This window comes from Pteropus vampyrus, unplaced genomic scaffold (genome assembly GCF_000151845.1).
Source record: "Pteropus vampyrus isolate Shadow unplaced genomic scaffold, Pvam_2.0 Scaffold50, whole genome shotgun sequence".
Classification (NCBI taxonomy): domain Eukaryota; kingdom Metazoa; phylum Chordata; class Mammalia; order Chiroptera; family Pteropodidae; genus Pteropus; species Pteropus vampyrus.
In genome coordinates, this window is record NW_011888831.1 from 415,180 (window position 1) to 434,963 (window position 19,784).

A 19,784-nucleotide genomic window follows, 5' to 3' on the forward strand; every position below is an offset into this window, starting at 1 on the left:
GAGGCTTCTAGGTGGGGACATGGTTGCGGCAAAAGGCAGAAGCAGCGGTCAATATCCAAGGACATAACTTTATTGGAAACGAGGAGTGTAGGAGAGGGCTAGGAATCAGGCTCTGTGGCAGGTGGTAGCTTCTCGTCATCAGGGGGACAATCGATGAAGTCAGCCAGCATGGCAGCTGTGTCATCCTGCTCCTTTTAGGGACAAAGTAAGATTCAAAACAGTCACACACACATACACAGAAGAGTGGGTAAGGCTGAGGACAAACCTCTTCCCCAACACAAGCAACTGCAACCCCTTCTCCCTGCCTGGCCCTCCCTGTGAGAGCTGCCAACCCTGCCTGGCCCACTCACCTTTTCCTGGAGAGCTGTCGCCTCTGTCTCCGTCTGCATTTCTTCTGCTGCAGATGTCTCTGGTGGGGGTGGTACCTTGTCACTCCCCACCTCAGTCCCCTCTTCCAGCAGGGCTGGGGGAGCACAGGGCTCCTCTTCAATAAGCTCCTGAGGAGGCCCTGCTGGGGGGCTCTCTGCTTCCCTCTCCAGCTCCTCTTGGGAGGGAAGCACCTCAGGGGCCAGTGTGGGTGCAGTCTCGGCTCCATGCTCCTCCTCAGCCCCCGGCTCCTCTACTTCTAGCAGCAGCCCGGGTTCTGGTTCAGGCTCAGGCTCTGGTTCCGGCTCTGGGTGCAACTTGGGGGACTCGACAGGGGGTAGAGCTGGAGGCAGGTTAGGGGGTGGAGGTCCCCCTTCCTCTATCTCCCCTCCTGCTGAGCCAAACTCCAACTCTTCTACCTCCTCCAGCTCTTCTTCCTCTTCCTCGTCCTCCTCCTCATCTTCCTCTAGCTCACCTTCCTCTTCCTCATATTCCTCCTCAAACTCTTCTTCCTCTTCTTCTTCTTCTTCAAAATATTCTTCTTCATCCTCTTCTTCTTCCTCAAAATCTTCCTCCTCTTCTTCCTCTTCATCCTCCTCTTCTTCCTCCTCCTCCTCCTCATCACTGCTGTTGATATTAATAACTGTCAGATCTTCTTCCAGGGCTGGGGGTCCTCCCCCACCAGGAGTCCCTTCAGGGACCAACTGAGGTGGTGCGAGTGTCACAGGGGCTGGAACAGGAGGTGGTGGGGGTGGAGGGAGAGGCCCCGGGGCTACAGGAAGCTCTTCAGGCTCCTCTTGGGTTGGTAGAGGAGGGGAGGCTGTTGGTGGCCCAGCAGGGGTGACAGGGGGTGGGGTGGTGCCTGAGGGGGGTGGAGGAGGCAGGGGCAGCAGCCCCTCAGGCACAATCACCACACTGTCATCAGAGTCGCTTTCCAAGGAGATCTCCACATCGGATGCCTCCTCCTTATCATAGTGGACAAATGCTGGCCTGGGAACTCTCCCCCCAAAAGTTTCATCTGGGGGTATAGTAGGTGGAGGAGTGCCACTAGGGGCAAGGATGGGGTCCTCATTTGAGCCTGCCCGGTGGTTCTCAGGACCAGGAAGGAGCCGGGGGGGTAGAGACACCAGGCCTGGGACAGAGAGGCCTAAGTGGTTGGCTGTGGCTGGAGGTCCAGGGCGTGTTGGAGGCATGGGGCCTGCTGAGGGCATGGGGCCTGCTGAGGGCATGGAGCCCACTGAGGGCACAGAGCCCACTGAGGGCACAGAGCCCACTGAGGGCACGGGGCCTGCTGAGGGCATGGGGCCTGCTGAGGGCATGGGGCCAGGGGGATGGAAGGGTGGGGCCCTAAATGGAGATGGAGCCTCAGGAGGGGGAACTGGAGCAGGGGTAGGGCAGGTGGGGCCCATGGACTGCAGAGGAGGAACTCGGGGATGGGTCAAAGCTGCACAGGTCACCAGGGCCTCAGAGCAAAAAGAAGAGACCTGAGAAAGGAAGAAAAAGAAGTGTTAGCATTAGGAATACAGGGTTACATGGCACCAGAAAGGAGAGCCCACCAGCATCAGAAACAAGAGAACCAGAAACCAAACAGGTACACTCAGCCCTAGGCAGCAGTTACCTCAAGGCTGTCTTCTCTCTGGCCAAGGGAGAAGGCTTGCAGGGCACAGGCGAGAGGAGGTGGGCAGCGAGGAGAAGGTGCCAGCAGCAGAGCTAGCAGCAAGTGATAGAGTTCACGGCGGCAGCAGGAGCTGGTATATGGGGAGCTGCCTAGGACCTCACCCTGTTGGACACCCATGACCAGGGGTAGGACCAGATCATGAAGTCTCTGAAAAGGACACAGGGTACATGTAGAGACACCACTGAGTCTACCCAACCCTTCTCCAAGGGATTCCTCCCAGGTTGAAATGGACCCCCTAGGGGGGCACGGCCCTCAATATGGATAGGCAGTGGCCCCTCCCCATTCTCCATGGGGACGAGGCTCCACTAACCCTGTGAGTCTCCTCCTTGATGAGAGGCCCGCACATGAGGATGGTCTGGCTGAGGCCTGAGGAAGGAGAATGGTGTGTAAGAGGCAGGCTACTAACAGGACCGAGAGGAAGGGTTTCTGTAGCACACAGCCCAAAGTGAGCGAGCGCCCAGCTCTGGCCCCACCTAACTCAGGCAAGTCACTTTACTGCTCTAAGTCTGTATTCTCCAAATGTGCATTGATATATTTGGGGAGCGTTGGCTCTCCTCTTAACATCAGGTGGAGTGGTAAGCAGTAAAATAAAGGGGACCCAAAGGAAAGTTACTCATTAACTGCACAGTAATCAACTCTATTTCTGCTTCTAGATTAGCAATTTGTTGGAAGCAGGAAACCCCACTGAGCCGCCTGTCTTAGAATGTAAATTCCACAAGGCACGGATACCTTGCACACAGAGAAGATATACAAACAAGACATGAGACCCTGAGGCAGGGGTGGGAGAGGGCAGAAGTGAAAACAGCCAGAACCATCTATCTAACAGCAGGATCCAAGATTCTGCCCCTGGCCTTGGTAGTTGCAAGGCTGCTTCTGCTCCTTCATTTGGCCTCTCTGCAGGATTTTAGCTGGTTCTGCATTTTATCTACACCCTCCACTTCAATGACTGGTTTTGGAATATCACTCCAAGCCATCCCAGCACCCCAAGGGTGTGGGGTGCAGGCCTCACCCACCTCTCAGTGCAGCTGCACACACATCGCTGTTGGCATTGCTATCCCCCTTCCGGTGGCTGGGTGGGGCCATAGCCTCCCCCACATCCAGCTTTAGCTTCTTGGGGGCACTGGGCTTCCCCATCTGTAAACCCCCATCAGGGCTCCCCCTGGGACTGCGCAGCTGGTGGTAGAGGGAAACATAAATCACATTCACAAGAAGGCAGCACAGAGTCAGGAGATGGTGTTTGGTGAAGAGGCTCATTTGGACAAGGGGCATAAGAGGAGAGTCTTGGCAGAGGAGAGGGTAAACAGAAGCCTCACCTTAAGGGTATCAGCTGACGGGGAGATGTCACTGAGTAGGTGGGTGAGCAGGGCCTCTCCTGAGGCTCCTCCCTGAAGCACTCCTGCTGAGGCACCACACACCTGTACCCACAGCTCTAATATAGCATATACCTTAGTCCTCATGGCGCTGTGCAGAGAGCAAAGGACAGCTTGTGGAAGGGGAGTCAACACATCAAATCTTGCCTCTCCTCCCTCGGTACTCCCAGCCCCTGGAGACCCCCAGCCCACCCATCTTCTCTCCTCTTTATTCCCATCCTAATGGTCACCTGTAAGGCTTTTCCTGGCCTGGAGAGAGGGAATCTCTACCAATGCTCCAGGCATTGAGGACCTGAGGAAGCAGGCGGCTGATCAGGGCACCAAAGCGCAAGAGCCGGCCTCTACACCTGGGGGTGAAGATATGACAATGACCCCCATTCTCACCATGTCTCGGTCCCTTCACCACACTCTGCCCAGTCCCACTCACGCGAGGATGAGTGCAGAGAGCAGGTCCAAGGCTTCCAGGTGGATAGAAGGCAGCAGCAGCAACCGCAGGGGACCATCTCCAAGTAAGCTCTGCATAAGAAGTTGGCGAAAGTAAGAAGTGGGGGAATAAAGTGCAATACACAGAATAAAATGGAGACAAAGTAGATGTGACTAAATATATGTACACACACAGATAAGAAACTTCAACCCCAGCTCTCCCAACAAAACCAAATCCACACCCTGTAAAACAGACCCTGGGAGGAGGATGAGGGGAAGAATGGCTGAACCTCTCAACAACAGCCCTGCTGGCCCCCTAGTTCGCCCTTCCCTAGGGAAGCACTATGTGAGTGAATCCACTCTTGACCCGCATGTGTATTGGGAGAAGCCCCAGGGATAAAAGTAAGGAGCTGTCTAGGACAACTTCAGGGATGACATCATTTTGGGAGCTTCAGATTCCACACTACTTTCCTGGCTGCCCTGGGTCCTGAAGAAGGACTATGAACAGAGGACATACTTACAATATTCTTGGCACTGATGCTCAGGGTCCGGCAGATGACATCCAGGATTTCCTGCACGGGGACGGACACAGGAGCCCCAAACTCAGAGCTAAAGAGAATCAGAGCAGGGAGACCCTCAGCATAGGTTCCCCAGTGTGACTCCACACCCACTCTCAATCTCCTACCTCGTAATAAAGGTAACACCCCCATCTCAACCCCTCCTGCCTCCTGCTCCAGACCCATGCTCCCTCCAACACTCACTCACACACCTAAGCATGAGCCCCAGGCAGCGGGCCAGTCCAGAAAACCTCTGCCAAAGCCGGAGGAGGATATGGGCATCACCATCTTCTGAGGGGGAAAGCAGCATCTCCACTCCAGGGCCTTCATACTGCATGGGAGCTAGACAGAAACAACCACCTTCACATTCTAGGGCTTTCTTCTATTCCCTCCTTTTTCATTTGTGGTGGATGATCCACCTATATTCTAATCCATTCTGCCTAGAAATTAACTACCCTTCCTCGCTGAGCCACCCTCCTGGTTCTCTCCTGCCACATTCCCCAACCACTCTGCCACTACCAGCCATTGTCCCTACCTGGTTCAGCTCCCTCATACAGGGCCCCCAGCAGGCTGTGCAGTGAGGCCAGCAGGCTGTGTAGCTCCTGCTCCCAGCTCTCAGTGTGCTTCAGGCCCTGGGAAAAGCCAGCCCCTAGAGAGGGCACCTGCGAATAACACTCACAGGCCAACTGCAGAAGAAAGGTCAGAAACCTGGTCAGATGAGAATCAGCCCAGCCAGAATCCCCCAGCCCCACCAAGGCCAAGAAAGATGAAGATCGCAGAGAGCTCTTAGGGAAAACAAAAAGAGACAATGAGGCAGAAAGACACAGATGGAAACACAGTGGCAGAAGTCATGCCTTGTGTACCTTTTGTATGTTAACAGAGAAGGAAGTGGCAACATAGTCAAAAAGCAGTAATTAGAGAAATGCTATGAATGAGAGATAAGAGAAGCTCCAACTCAGATCCCCAGGCTCTCCATCCCCCTCCTTTCCCTTTACCTGCTGGAGCTGAGGGCTCAAGGCATCCACTCGAGATAGGAAAAAAGACGCCAACTTGCCCTGAGTTAGGGGAAAACAGAGGAAAAAGCTAGTGGGTCAGCTCCAAGGGCCAGAGACATGCACCCTGTCCATTCCCAGCAGCAGAATCTAAGCCATGGCCTTTTTCTTCCTTGCACTCTAGAGGACATCACACCTGGGAACAGACATGCTTTCTTGGTAGGAAGATACCCTGAATGTCAGCTCTCATCCTCAGCCTATTTGGTGGGGAAAGGGTCTGGCCCATGCCCCACAGACAATGGGCTCTCTGCTGCCAATTTCTGAAAAATGATAGTCATCTCCCTCAAACCAGAAGGACAAAGAGTACTGAAAAGCAGCAATCCCACGCCCAACTCTCCACCAGTTTAGACAAGACGGGTCCAAGTTGGGAGTTGAAACACTAACCAGAGGTGTGAGGGCAGGCCAAGGTCAAGGCAGAAGGGAAGACCACAGGGCAGAATTAAGGCAGCACATCTCAGGAATATCAGCAAACATTTACTCTGCCAACCACGTGAAGGCACTAGCACAGGAGTATTTAACCTGGGCCACAATTTATTTGGGGGTAGAATCAAAGGGGCCTATGAAATAGATGGGGGGGAAATTATGTTATTTTCACTAACCTATAAGTGAAACATAGTAATTCTTCCAATTAGAAATGTTAACAAAAAGCCACAGTAGTATTAGCAGAACCTCTGACTGTTAGCAGTAGAAGTCATTCATTTTCATTTCACATTATAATAGGTATCTGAAATATCCACATGTATCACTAATCTGAAATTCAGTAGTTGTAAGACCTGCTGCTAGACCTTGTTATTTGATACATTAATGAAGGAGGACATACTACTCTATCACAAGTTTTTAAAATATATACTTCAACTGAATCGGTTTCCCTTATAATTCCACGTATTTCTTAAATTTAAAAACACTCTGAGAAGGTGTCCACGGCATAAAAAAGGATAAGAACACTGAAGCGGACCTATAAAAAGGAATGAGATGGGATTTCCACCTTCTGTGGAATGTGAGTTAGTCCAGAAGACAAGCGTGTAGAAAACAACAATCTGGAACCACAATGGCACTGTACCAAGTCGGGGAAAGAGGGAGGGTTAAAAGGGACTGATGCTAGCAGGCAAGATTTGGGAGGGTAGAACTAAGCTGGACTTAGAAGAAAAGGGAGAATCCCCATGAGAACAGAGAAAGAGGAACACTGAGGGAAGCTACAGACCCAGAAGACACCATGGAGAAGCAGCTTGAGGCCTTAAATCCCAGCCTAACGAAGATGGACTTTATCCAGGGGGCAGGGGCATCACATGCACAAAGTAAACTTCCAGAAGACAAATCGGCAGTGGCACCAGGCCTATGGCAGGGGTCTTACAGGAACAAAGCAGGAACAGAAGCCTGTCAGTGTGTGGTTCAGAAACCAATCTTCTAAGGACTCCCTCCCACGTACCCTGTGGCATAATCATTTAGTTGCCCACATTACACTTCAGGATTCTTACTGACCATGAGACAAGTACTGTTACAGCTAATGGCAAGATAGGAGACCAGGAACCATTTCCCTTGAGACTTGGACATCACTTTCATGCCTGATGTAGTAGAACTCAGAGCACTTCAACCCCAAAACAGTAACCACCCACAGGTCTCCTCATTCACGAGTTTTTCCAAGAATGAGATTTCTTAGAGAGTTGCCAATGCCCCAACTATAGTGGCACTCAGCACTTTTGGCCAACTAACCGCTCACATTTTTATTGAGACTCTGGCTCCAAAAGCTGGGGTAAGGCCAACAGAAGTTTGGCTGTGTGACTGCAATAAAGTAGAGTATAGGGACATGGCTCTGACTATAGGTCTACCCAGGTGATCCACAAAGCAAACTAAAGCAATGGCTTATTTGGCATTTTATCTGAAGGGCAATCATGTGTGTGCATGCATGCTACTAATCAATTTGGCAAGAAGAAGTAAAGCCTCTAAAGAATGACTTCATGGACTCAGAATGCTTAAGATACATTGTTTGCGAGTAATCCTGAGTTTGGAGATTACAACTGCCCTGGTAGCTTCTGGGGGATGGGACAGAGAACAGATAACACTCCAAAATGGCAATTTGCAGTTTCTTAAGCACTGGTCTGCCAGATTTTCCAAGTACAAATTGCCGCTGGGGCCTTTGCACAAAACAGATTCTTATCTGACGTGTTGGCAAAAGATAAAGCCAAAATCCTCGACGGCTGGACGTTCTCCAGATGACACTACATTCTTAGAGAAATAAAGACATACATACCCTGTTAACATCATATGAAAGTTTTGTTGTTTAGTCTGAAAAGGATGCTCAAAATGCAGGCCATAACTTCAAAAACTACATGTCCAACCAAACGTTGTGAATTATAGATTAATTCTCCTGACCACTACTCACAGTGAACATTTCAGAAGGCAGATTTTACTAAACTTAGTAAAACTTTAGTTAAAAAAAAAAAACCTTTTCCAAATTTTAGTAAAATCCATGTTACTCCAAATACCTTCTTGACAAAAGTCTTGCCCTGCCTACCCAAAGATTCTATGACCTACAGTTCATTAGTGGCATTCATATAAAAACAAAGAATCAACAATGACATGACCCCATGTTCAATGAGAAACATCATCTGCTCAGGGACTTTTCAGATAGTGCAAGTAACCAGTTACTAAAGCCACTGCAGACAGCATCCCCAGATCACAGCGTATGTGCCCACGGAGCTCTGCATCTGGCTCACAATCATTCTCAAGCCACTAATAATTAATCAGAGCTGGTGTTTGTGTTAAAAGCTATCTGCCAGTCCTGCCTATGTTCTTAAAAGCTTCCAGGGAGTTTGGTTAAGTGGAAAAAACATGAGCTTTAAGGGCAAACAGATCTGAGTGACACCCTGGTTTTATAGCTACCAGATACACAACCTTGGGTAAATTAGTTAAACCCCTCTGGGCCTGTTTCTTCTGTTTAGTTCGGTGATACCAACTCCACATAATTACTGTAACGATAAAATGAAAGGACACATCTCAGACACTCAGAAGAGTACCTGGCACGTTGTGGGTACCTACTTACTAAGTTCCCTTTTCCTTTCTTTTACTTTCTTGAGTTGGTCATAGAACCATGAAATCTTACTTTCGAGATAATTTGAATGATAAACTCTTTAACTGATAACACTGATGGATGATATAGTTAATCACATCAGTTATACAAATAATTATTAATTTGCTGCTAATTCCAGTTTTCTATATAGATTTGTGCTTCCATCTGAGTAAGGGGATGCCCAATGGTTTGTCAAGCAATGATGAGTATAACAAAACAAGAGAATATTTTATTTAATCTACAGGAGAACACACCATTTGTTCTTAGGTACTAGCTGGCACCCAATTATGCTGCAAACAATAGACGTGCCAATTATAAAGGCCCTTTAATTGTTACTGCTTTGGCAGAATTTATTCATATCTGTTATTATATCTCCTTGAAAATAAAACTAATCCTTTCACTGACCTCCCTCACCTGACCCACAGACACCCTACCTGTCTGACCTAATAAGGCTCTGCTGGACAGACCCCTTGTAGCCGTCATGTCAGCTTGGGGAAAAGGGTGAGGAAGTGACAGAGGGAGTTTCGTCAGGAAAGAGACATGTTGGTGAAGTTGTTACAAAGAATAAATCAGGAAGGCTTCCTGCAGGAATCACAAGAGCTTTAGGATTAAAGTATGATAGAGTGGTAGAAAAACAGGCAGGGCACTCTAGAGGTACAGAGAAGGCAGGGAAAAAAGAGGAAAAAGTCCATGGTTAAGAGCTCAGGCTTTGGCATCAGATATAAGTTCCCATCTCTATTGATCTTAGGTGAGTTACTTAATTGCAATTTCTTCATCTGTGAGGATTAAAATGAGATAATGCATGTAAAGTGCTACAAGGTGGGATAAGTATAGCTGTGGAGACTGGTAACAGAACAGACAGCAGGTGCTTGGAAACCTCGGCAATGGAATCTGAATTAAGACAGCTAAAACGCTTTAGTCGGTAGCAAGAGGAATTTCCACGAATACTTACTTTGAGAGACCCACAAGCCCGAGGAAAATAGGTCATACATGCCTTCATCCCCTCCAGTGCTGAGAGCTCACACTGTGGAAAAAAAACAGAAAGAAAGGTGAGAGCCCAATATCCCCATAGACACCATCTCCACCCTACTACCCCTCAAGGTCCCTTCTCTATACATTTTTTTCTTTGGCCTTGCCCTCTTCTCACTTCTTTGAACCTATTCCCCAATCACTGCCCATCACATTTTCTAACCCAAGTAGTCTGAGCGAGGCGGGCACTGAGAGGAGTCAAAGACAGGGGGACTGGGGAGGGGTCTCACCTCTGGTCTGAGGCCCAGCAGGGAGGTAAGAAGGCCAGGCAGGTGGTTCATGGAGATGTCCCGGAAGAGGGTAGGAAGTTGGGCTGCATATCGGAGCAGGTCCCTCAGAACAGCCACGGCCAACTCCATTGTGGGGGGTGGGTCCTGAGACTAAAGAGCAACAACACCCCATGCTTCTAACCTCACCTTCATGGTCACCAAGAGGAGGAGGAACAAAAGGTATGACAACATGGGCTTTTGAGAAACACCACAGTTAATCTCAATATTACCATCAGATCCACTAGGAATAGAGTGCGTTAGAGATATGGAGTATCCAAAAGTAACATATTTGTCTACAGAAAGGACATGTGTTTACATTTTAGTATTAGGGGTATTTGGGGTCCTAGGAATTTGTTTGGGGGGGTAGAAAAAATAACAAAGCCACACCTTAAAGATCTAACTGGAAGATCTCAAGAGCTTGAGTTTCCCATAAACATATTTCCCAAGAATGGAATGGAGAAGAGCTCACTCAGAATGGAAAAAAAAGTCTCAGCCACAACAAAATTACCCCATCTCTTCAAGCTAGCTCAAACCTACCCTGGAACTCACAAAGAAAAAATGGTTTGGGTTTAGGACTTGCCTAGAAAATTAACACGTATCTATGGAAAAAGCATTCAGCACATATCTCCTGCTAGATCAGAGGAGGCCATGTGTCAGAGAGACAAATAATGCGTATTAAGAAAGTAAGAATACGTAAGCATACCAACTACAAATGGGCCTTCAACACTCTCCAATAATCTTACTGCATTTATCTCAGGTTAATTCTCTCTGCTACTCAAACCTTCTCCCAACACGATCACCTCTGTATAACCAGATCTGCAACTTCACAGAGAAAACTGAAGCCCAAGGATGAGCACTCCCTCAGCTTCCCACTACCAAACCTGAAAATTCAATCTTCATCTTCACCTACCTTCTCTTTCCTTCCTCTTGTCACACTCAAGGAGGTAGGTCCCATTCTATCCAAGACAATCCCTCCACTGTGCATTAGAGACTATCCCCTTCCCTCTCATAACCCAACACTATTAACTAGCTCCCTTTCTCCTGTATTTCTAGCCAATCTCTCTTAAATGGACTCTTCCCACTGACATTTATACATGCTCATCTTTCTCATCTTAAAAATCTTCTTTTAAGCCCATCCTCTACTCATCCTGTTATTTCTCTCCCTTACTAGTAGAGCCAAACATTTTGAAAGGATTGCCTTTCTTCCCTATTTCCATTCCTTCTCCTACTCACTTCTCATTCCAGGCTATCTGGCTTCTGTGTAGACTCCTCCACTTTGATTACGGTCTTAACCCTTGAGTTACTAAATCTGATAAACAATTTTCAGTCCTTGTCTTGTTCCACCTTAGGGGAGCATAAACAAAAAGGAGTCCTCCCTCTTCCCATGGATTCCATCCAACCTACAATCCTGGTTGTCTCCTTTCTGCTGCTCTGTTTCATTTTCCTTTGTAAGCGCATCATCTTCTACCTGATCATTAAATGTGGAGTGCCTTAAAATGCGCTCCACATAAGTACTCGTCTTGATCATCTCATCCTCATCCTCATCTCCAACTGCCATGTAAATGCTGGATATTCTTCCCCTTTGTAAAACATAATGACTGAAGTGCCCCCATGAACCCTCGAGGTTACACTCAAGACACCTGGCCATGTCCACTCACACCAGACCAGGCGTATGCTTACTAAGAAGACTTCTACTGAATTCCCAAGGCCAAACTTATGGGATTTTCACACCTCACCCTGAACCTTGACCGTCTTCGATGTTCTGAACTCCAGAAGTCTACCTAGATACATCTTCTCCCTGACCATACTCCATTATCAAGACCTGTCCACTTTGCCTCTAAATCATTCTCGAACTCATTTCTACTACTACTACCCTAGTCCAAGCTACTCTGGATGTTCTCCTAGGTTACTTTAGTAGCCTTCTATGCGGTGTTTCTGCTTCCATTCTGGCTCCTTTCTAATCCTTTCTCCATAGAGCAGCCAAAGTGATATTTTCAAATGAAAATTTGATCATGCCCCACCTCTTCCTCAGCCCTACTTAAAACCTTCCATGATCTCCCACTATTCCAAGAATAAAAACCAAACTCCTTAGCATGCCTACAACGCCACAAATGATTCCCATCTATCCACCTCCCAAGTCATATGTCATCAGCCCTAGCCACATCAGTTTGCTTACAGTTCTTCAAATGGACCAAACTCCTCTTCTCTCTGAGCTTTCACATACTTAGAACACATTCTTAGCCCAATTTAATCCTCATCAGTTCAGAAAAGCCCTCTCTGAACCACTGACCCCAATCACAACAACCCACACCGCCCCAGTCTGGGTCAGATTCTCTTGTTACATGTTCTCAAAGGACTATAGTCTTTACCTCCATAGCACCTACCTCAGTTTATCATTGCACACTCATCTGTATAATTATTCAATTAAAGTCTCTTCCACTAGAACAAAGAGCAGCAAACTATGGTTTGTGGGTGCCTGTTTTTCATGGCCTATACGCTAAAAATGTAGCTTGTAGACCATGTAAGAACACATTTTTGAAGGGTTAGAAAACTAACAAAGGAAGAAACAATAGGCAACAGAAACCATATATGGTTCACAAAACCATAAACATTTACTATCTATAAACATTTATTTCACAGAAAGTTTCCCAAACCCTGCGCTAGACTCTAAGCACCCTGAAAGCAAGGTCCAAGTCCATTTTACCACTGCCTCCCCAGAGCTTAGCACACAGCCTGCCACATGTCCTCAGAATATGCTTCAAGAACTAAATGAAGATGTTATCAAAGAATGTAAAAGTAGAAAAAAAAATAAAATGTTAAAAGAAAGGTATAGGCAAAAAAAAATCAAACACTTAGAAAAAGGAATTTTAGAGATGTCACTAATTAGAAAAGCTAATGAAAAATAAAACAGTCAGAAGTTACAATTTGTGAAAGGTAACGTGAGTTAAAATAACCCAGTAGATAAAACATCAAAAAGTTAAAAAGGATTTGTATTTGAAGCTATCCTCTCTATCAGGAAACTGCTTCTAATTACGTTGTCCTCTGAACTAATGTCCAAGCAGCAAAGAATATACCACATGCAGAATGGAGAATAAGGGATGGTTGGGGGGTTGGGTCGGGGCAGCAGCTGAATCCTTACCTGCAAGACCTGCTGAATGCTCCGAAGCCAAGAGACACAGTGCTGCTGGAACATCTCCGTGGAGCTCTCCCCTACCAGCAGGGACAGCAGACAGAGGCCCTCAAACCTTATAAGAAGTGAATGATAACAAGTGGGTGGGAGACTTCAGAAAAAGCTATTTACCGCTCTTTTACTCTCACTGGACTATAGCAAGACTTCACCTCCAGGTCACTATGGTTTCTAACTTCTGAAATACTTACAAGACTTGGACTGAGATGAAGGTAGCAATAAAAGAAGGAAAGGGGTAATTCTAGGCGGGGCATAGGAAACTTGAGACTGGAATAGGTGGGGTTCAACTCAAGTGAGCTCATGAAAAGAATGACACTCCAACCTCTTAGGAATGGAGAATCTCTGGAATCCATGGGGCTGTGAAAATGGATGGACAGATATATAGCTCACTTCCTAAGAGAACATCTCCCTGGAGAAAAAATAGGATTAAAGACTTACCGAGTTTTGATCGAACCAAGACGTGCATTACTGAGACCCACCAACGCCCCAACAGCTGAAAGATTCTGGAGGAAAGAAAACAGGGAAGTAAGTCAGGAACAGGAGGCTAAAGATGCAGAATTTCTCCAAGCCTTTGCCTGTCCTGGCATCTATGAAGCTTCTTCTAAAGTCACACCTCCTTTGAGGCCAAAAGACCATTCCTCTATAGAGGCCTTCAGCCTTTGCTCTATTTTCAGTAGGTGGCATACACAGCAGCCTGTCCCACAGCCTTTCTTCAAGTTACATCTTGCCTGACCCCTTCTCTCACTTTCCACCAACAAATTACTGCTATGCAGAGGACAGCCCAACTCATCCCAGCTACCAGACCTCAAAGATGGGCCTGTTTCACCCGTGTATCCCTGAGCAGGACTAGCAAAGAAGAGATATCCATAAATCCTTACTGAATGGACAATGAACTCATCTGTTACCCTTCTTCCTTCACTCTCACACAAATTCCCCTCCGTCCCTGGCTTTCTTAGAGCTGTTAAGAATGTCAACATGGCCCTAGACAATCATGGCCTCTTTCCAACCCTCTCCTCTCATATTCTGAGAACTGCTCCCACAAGTAACCTCTCCATCCCCTAAATGGTCAGACTCCTCTTAGGGCCCCTATGTCACCCTAACAGTACTCATCTCTCATTCTTTCAAGAAACACATATTATGCATTGAGTTAAGTGAAGGTATGCAGAGCTAATACGTAAGTAAAATTTAAAATGAGGTCCCTGCTCTCATGAAGGGAAATGTTCATTCATTTAGTCAATATTTATTTAACATTTACTTCATGTGAGATATTGTTTTAGATACAGGGAGCTTCTATTCCATGTTAGAGAAGACAGAAAATAGACATATGACCAAATAATAAACAGTATGTTGGATGGTGCTAAGTGCCATGGGGAAGAATAAAGCAGACTAAAGAAGGGAAAGAATGGCTGAAATAGGGGAGACAGTATTTTATGTACAGTAGGCATAAAAGCCCTCTCTAAAAAGGCAATTTGAGCAAAAGACCTAAAAGAAAGTGAGAGCAAGAAACAGACACCCTCATACACTGTTGATAAGAATGTAAAATGATGTAGCCACTTTGGAAAATAGTCTAGCAGTCCTCAAAAGGTTACACATAGAGTTACCCATATGACCCAGCAATTCTACTCTAGGTATATGCCCAAGAGAAATGAAAACATATATTCTCACAAGAACTTGTACATGAATGTTCAAGCATCATTATTCATAATAGCCAGAAAGTGTAAACCCAAATGTCCATCTACTGATGAATGGATAAACAAATGTAGTACATGCATACAGTGGAATTTTATTTGGACATAAAAAGTAATGATGTTCTGAGACATGGATGAACCTTAAAACATTATGTTAAGTGAAAGAAGCCAGACCCAAAAAGCCATATATTATATGATTCATTTATGTGAACTGGTCAAAGTAGGCAAATCTGCAAAGACAAAAAGTAGATCAGTGGTTGCCTAGGTCTGAAGGGCAGAGAGGGGATGGGCGAAATGGGGAATGACTGTCAATAGGTAAGTTTCCTTTTGGAGTGATGAAAATGTTCCAAAACTGATAGTGATGATGGTTGCATAACTCCACTAAAATACTAAAAACCACTGAACTGTACACTTTAAATGCATGAATTGTATAGTATGTGAATTACATCTTAATAAAGCTGCTTTAAAAAAAAAAGGCATACTGATAACAACAACAACAAAAAAAACGTTCCAGGCAGAGGACAGAAAAAGAACAAAGGGGACGTGGTTCCATAGTGTATAGCGGTTAGCACGTCTGCTTTACACACAGAAGGTCCTGGGTTCGTACCCCAGTGAAGTCACTGCCCATGGTCTATGGCCATGCCACCGTGAACGAGCCCGATGTCTGATCTCAAAAGCTAAACAGGGTCGGGCCTGGTTAGTACTTGGATGGGAAACCACCTAGGAAAACCAGGTGCTGCAGGAATAAATAATAAATAATAAAAATAAAAAAGAAACAAAAAAAGAAAAAGAACAAAGGCATATCTGAAGACTGACAGGAAGTGAACTGTCACTGGAGAAATATAAGCAAGAGAAGGAGGACTAATAAAAAAATAAAGGTTCTGATGGCAGAGACAGACCTTGTAGAGCCATATAAGCAACTGCTAACTTTTACTCTGACTAAAAGTCATGGGGGAACAGGGGAATGAGGCAGAGGTATTGTCTGACTGATTTATTTTTTAAAACACATCAGCGACACTTGAGTTGCCTTGCTGAGAAGGCAGAAACAGACAGAAGTAGGAGGCTATTGTAATATTCCAAGAGAGACATGATGTGGCTTAGAGAGAGTGGGAATTGTGGGGATACAAAGCATCAAATTCTGGATATATTCTGAAGGTAGAGCCAACAGGATTTGACAACGAACTGGATATGGATAGGAGATAAAGGCAGAGATAACTTGAGCAACTAGTCATTTACTAAGAAGAGGAATACTGCAAGAGGAGCAGTTTTGTGGGGTTAGAATCAAGAGTTCAGTTTCAGATGTTAAAATCAGGGATGTCTATTTAACATCAAAATGAAGATGCCCAAGAGACGTTGGGTAGATGAGTCTGGTGATAGGATAAATCTTGGTTAGAGTATGAATTTGGGAGTTGTCAATCACAAAGCTGGGTCAGCTCACCAAAGGAGTGAAAAAAGCAGTACAAGGACTGGGTTCTTGGGCACTCAAACATTTAGAGGTCAGAGAAGTGAGGAAGAACCACTAAAGATGACTAGCAACGAGTGACTAGTATGGTAAGAAAAAAATCAAGAGAGTGATATCCCAGAAGCCAAGTAAAGAAAATTCTACAAGAAGGAAGGAGTTACCAACTCTATCAAATGCTACAGATAGGTCAAGTAATATGAGGACCCAAATTTGACCTTTGCACTAAATATCTTGATGGTCACTGGTGATCTTCAAGAATTACCATATGACTCAACAATGGGGTGTTTCAGTGAAATAGTTAAGTTGAAAGCCTAAATGGAATGAGTTCTATAGGACAACATTATAGCAATAATTCATTCAGAGAAGAATCTTTAATGGATGCTCAAACAAGTGGGTAAAAGGTTGACAAGACACAAGGCATTTTATGTATCTCCTCACAGGTCATGTATTAATTACAAAAAGAAAAACTGTAACTTTGCAGTGAAGAAACCTTGCAGATATCAACTTCAGCCAGTGATCAAAGTTAACACTGCCAGTAATGAATGGGACAAAGAAATATTAGGTGCCTCCTGATATGATGTACCAAGAATGTCATGTCGTTTCTGTAGTATTACTGCCAAAAATGAACAACCTGAATTGAATCAACAGGAAACAGCAGACAAACCAAACTGGGGGATATCCTATAAAATAACTATTCTGTAACCTTGAAAAATGTCAAGATCGTTAAGACAAAGACTGAGGAACTACTTCAGAGTAAAGAAGACTAAAGAGACAGGACAAATAAATGCAATGATCCTACACTGACTCATGGACTAGAAACTTTTCTTTTGCTATAAAAGGCATGTTTAGCACAATTTACAAAACTTAAATGATTCATAGATTAAATAATGTATTATATCTATGTTAATTTTCTGATTTTGATAGAATGTGGTTATGTAAAGGAATGTCCTGTTTTTAAGGAAATACTGAAGTATTTAGAGGCAAAAGGTGTTATATCTGCAAGTTACTACTACATGGACCCAGAAAAAATATAGAGAATGATAAAACAAACATGCACTTAAAGTGTTAACATTTGGGGAATGTGAATGAAGGGTATACAGAAATTCTTTGAACTATTTTTTCAAATTTTCTGTAAATTTTAAATTATTTAAAAGTAATGTTATTTTTTTTTAAATGGGAGAAGAATCAAAGAATCAAAGACATCAAGTACAAACAAGAATCAAAAACAACAAGTTCTGCCATAAAGAGAAGTAGAGAAATGAGGCAGGGGCTGGAGGGGATTTTTTTAAAGCAGCTTTGAGCTGTGTGCTGATAAAAATGACCCAAGAGAGGGAAAATCTGATGATGGAGAAGTGGGGGAGAACTGCTGAAGCAATGTACTTGTGTTAAGTAGAGAGGGGACAGATCTGGTGCACAAGCAAAGAGTTGGCCTTAAATAAGAGCATGGACCAGTTTATCCCTAGTAGTGGGAGGGAAGGCAGAGCATATGGGCATAGATGCAGTAAAGCTAGAAGATAAGGTGGTGGGAGCCTATGAGAATTCTCATCTTACTGTTTATACTTTCTCGGTGAAATACGAAGTGAGGTCATTAGCTAAGAGCAAGAATGGAGAGAAGTAATCAGAAGTTGTCTAGGAAAGTGGAAATGTAACAGGATTGCTAGGCAACACTAAGGGTCCACTTGAGATGATGATAGCCATGAATTTAAAGTGAGATGCCATGAATTTAAAGTGAGGTCAGGAAGTACACATGTTTTTCTCCAGCTATACTGAGCTGTGCAGGTACAGGCAAGAACATACAGTTCGATTTAATACAAACAGGGTATTGCCAGGCAAGCTCAATGAAGGGAGAGGAACAAGGAACTGATTATAATGGAATTTAAACTGAACAAGAGAGAACATTACAGATAATGAGTTAATTTCTTTTGAGTAGTGATAAATGCTAGGGAAGAAACAAAACAGAATAATATGAAAGAATGACTAGAATGGGAAATACCACTTTATTTTAAGGGATGGTCAGGAAAGACTCCTCTGAAATAGTGACAGGTAAGTTGAGACCTAAATGAGCTCACCTTCCCATGACTTTCCCAGCAAAGAACTGATGAGCAGTGGCCTCAGCATGGTCCAGAAGAGATTAGCTTGGGTGGCTGGAGTACAGTTAAGACAGGCAGGATGTCACATGAGATGAGGTCAAGAGGTAAACAGAGACCACATCATGTAGAGCCTCATGCAGTGATAAGTTACTGTATGGGTTTAAGCAAGAGAATGCTATAATCTCACTGATATTTTTTAAAAGATCACTGGCTACTGGCTGGGGAATGGGACACTATAAAGCGCTGGAGATACAAGGCAGAAGAAAACACTCTGTCCCTCAAAGCACATGCAGTTATAGGAGAAATGAGATCTGGGATTTTGCTTTAAAATGCTACGGTGGGAGCGGGGAGGCAGAGTTGGGACGGTAGGAATGAAACAAGACTAGTAAAATGCTGTTAAAACTGAGTGATGGGAACAACATAGGGTGGGGTGGTTCAAAATACTATTTTCTCTGCTATGTATAATCTGAAGTTTCCTAAGTTTTTTTTTTTTTTAGTTACACACACACAATAAAACAAATCAAAGCCAAATTACGTGGGTGTGGAGGGAGGCTGTATGTATAAACGAATAAATTGACAATTTCAATATGGTGTAGCAAAGAGCAGCTAGCTAACCATAGCTGGTTTAGACAGGTTTCCCAAAGGCAGCGACAAATAAACAGAGAATTGAAAAGATTTTTGGAGGCAGGCAGCACAGGGAGCAATTTCAAGTAGAGAACAGTAAAAGCAAAGGCCCAGAGGCAAGAAAGCCCAAATACTGAAGGATAAAAAGAGATACTGCCGGAGAAAAAAGAAGCTAAATACCAAAGATCTAGTGAGTGACAGGACCTGGAATCGAATCTATTCATGTGTGACTACAGATCTCATAGCAATACAGAAATGAGGCTCATCCTCTCCTCTGAGTTTCTACTTGTGTGGCCGATAAAGGAAAACTGCGTGCATCTCGTCAGACTAATACCCGGATACCCTGTCTCCAGCTCGCCTTCCCTCCACCTCTCTACTGCTGCTGCAGTTCACCGTGAATCTGGAGCACAGGTGCTACGCCAACCTTTCATCAAGAGCCGCGGGCACGCGGGCCACAGACTCACCTGGGCCCCGCCCACCGTCCCATGCAGCCGCAACAGGCACATGAGCCCGGGCAAATGTGGGGCCGAACGGACTGGGGGATGCACGGGAGCAATGGCGGACCCCGCTCGCGGCTGCAGCAACCCGGACACGCTCTCCAGCAGCAGCAGGCGGAGACGCGGGACCGAGCCCACCGCCGAAAGACCCCCGGTCCCGCCGGGAACCCCAGCCGCGGAGCCTGCAGAGGGCCCACTAAGAACGGCTGCCGCCATCTTCACCGGGGCTCTAGTGGTGGCGTGGCGTGATGACGCAAACATACCGCGACTGTGGCCTCATGGGGTGGGGGCGTGAGGAAGGGGCCGTGAACCTGCGCGTTGAGCGAACGAGTTAGACTCCAGCATCTACCTAGAAAAGAGCATGCGCGGGTTAGAGGGCTGGGGTGAGGATGTGCGGTGCTTAGGGCTGAACAGTGGGCCGGGCC

At 45.6% G+C, this 19,784-nt stretch overlaps 1 protein-coding gene across 2 annotated transcripts; it reads right to left on the reverse strand.

The window, feature by feature from the left end:
* Positions 1-48: 48 nt before the first annotated feature.
* PELP1 (proline, glutamate and leucine rich protein 1) lies at positions 49-19,708 on the reverse strand. Of its 2 annotated transcripts, none has more exons than XM_011359689.1 (17): positions 19,623-19,708; positions 13,437-13,501; positions 12,951-13,056; positions 9,773-9,922; positions 9,466-9,537; positions 5,390-5,449; positions 4,930-5,080; positions 4,607-4,736; positions 4,359-4,446; positions 3,842-3,930; positions 3,645-3,761; positions 3,358-3,505; positions 3,058-3,217; positions 2,355-2,410; positions 1,985-2,191; positions 351-1,850; positions 49-191 (listed from the first exon to the last, which is right to left on the reverse strand). In XM_011359689.1, exons 3-17 carry the CDS (start codon positions 13,002-13,004, stop codon positions 99-101), a joined length of 3,075 nt encoding a protein of 1,024 aa, XP_011357991.1. In that variant the 5' UTR covers positions 13,005-13,056; positions 13,437-13,501; positions 19,623-19,708; the 3' UTR covers positions 49-98. The 2 variants fall into 2 exon arrangements, with proteins under 2 accessions (XP_011357991.1, XP_011357990.1); XM_011359688.2 differs by lacking the exon at positions 19,623-19,708 and adding an exon at positions 19,327-19,609.
* Between the last annotated feature and the right edge of the window lie 76 nt (positions 19,709-19,784).

Bases quoted from the DNA above. Each gene is read 5' to 3' on its own strand.
- PELP1 (XM_011359688.2), bottom strand. From the start codon at position 19,575: ATGGCGGCAGCCGTTCTTAGTGGGCCCTCTGCAGGCTCCGCGGCTGGG. The intron at 3,762-3,841 runs GTGAGTGGGACT...CTTCACCCCCAG, and splicing joins CTCTCTGCACTCATCCTCGC to GTGTAGAGGCCGGCTCTTGC. The intron at 2,411-3,057 runs GTGGGTGAGGCC...CTCCTTCCTCAG, and splicing joins GTGTGCAGCTGCACTGAGAG to GCCTCAGCCAGACCATCCTC.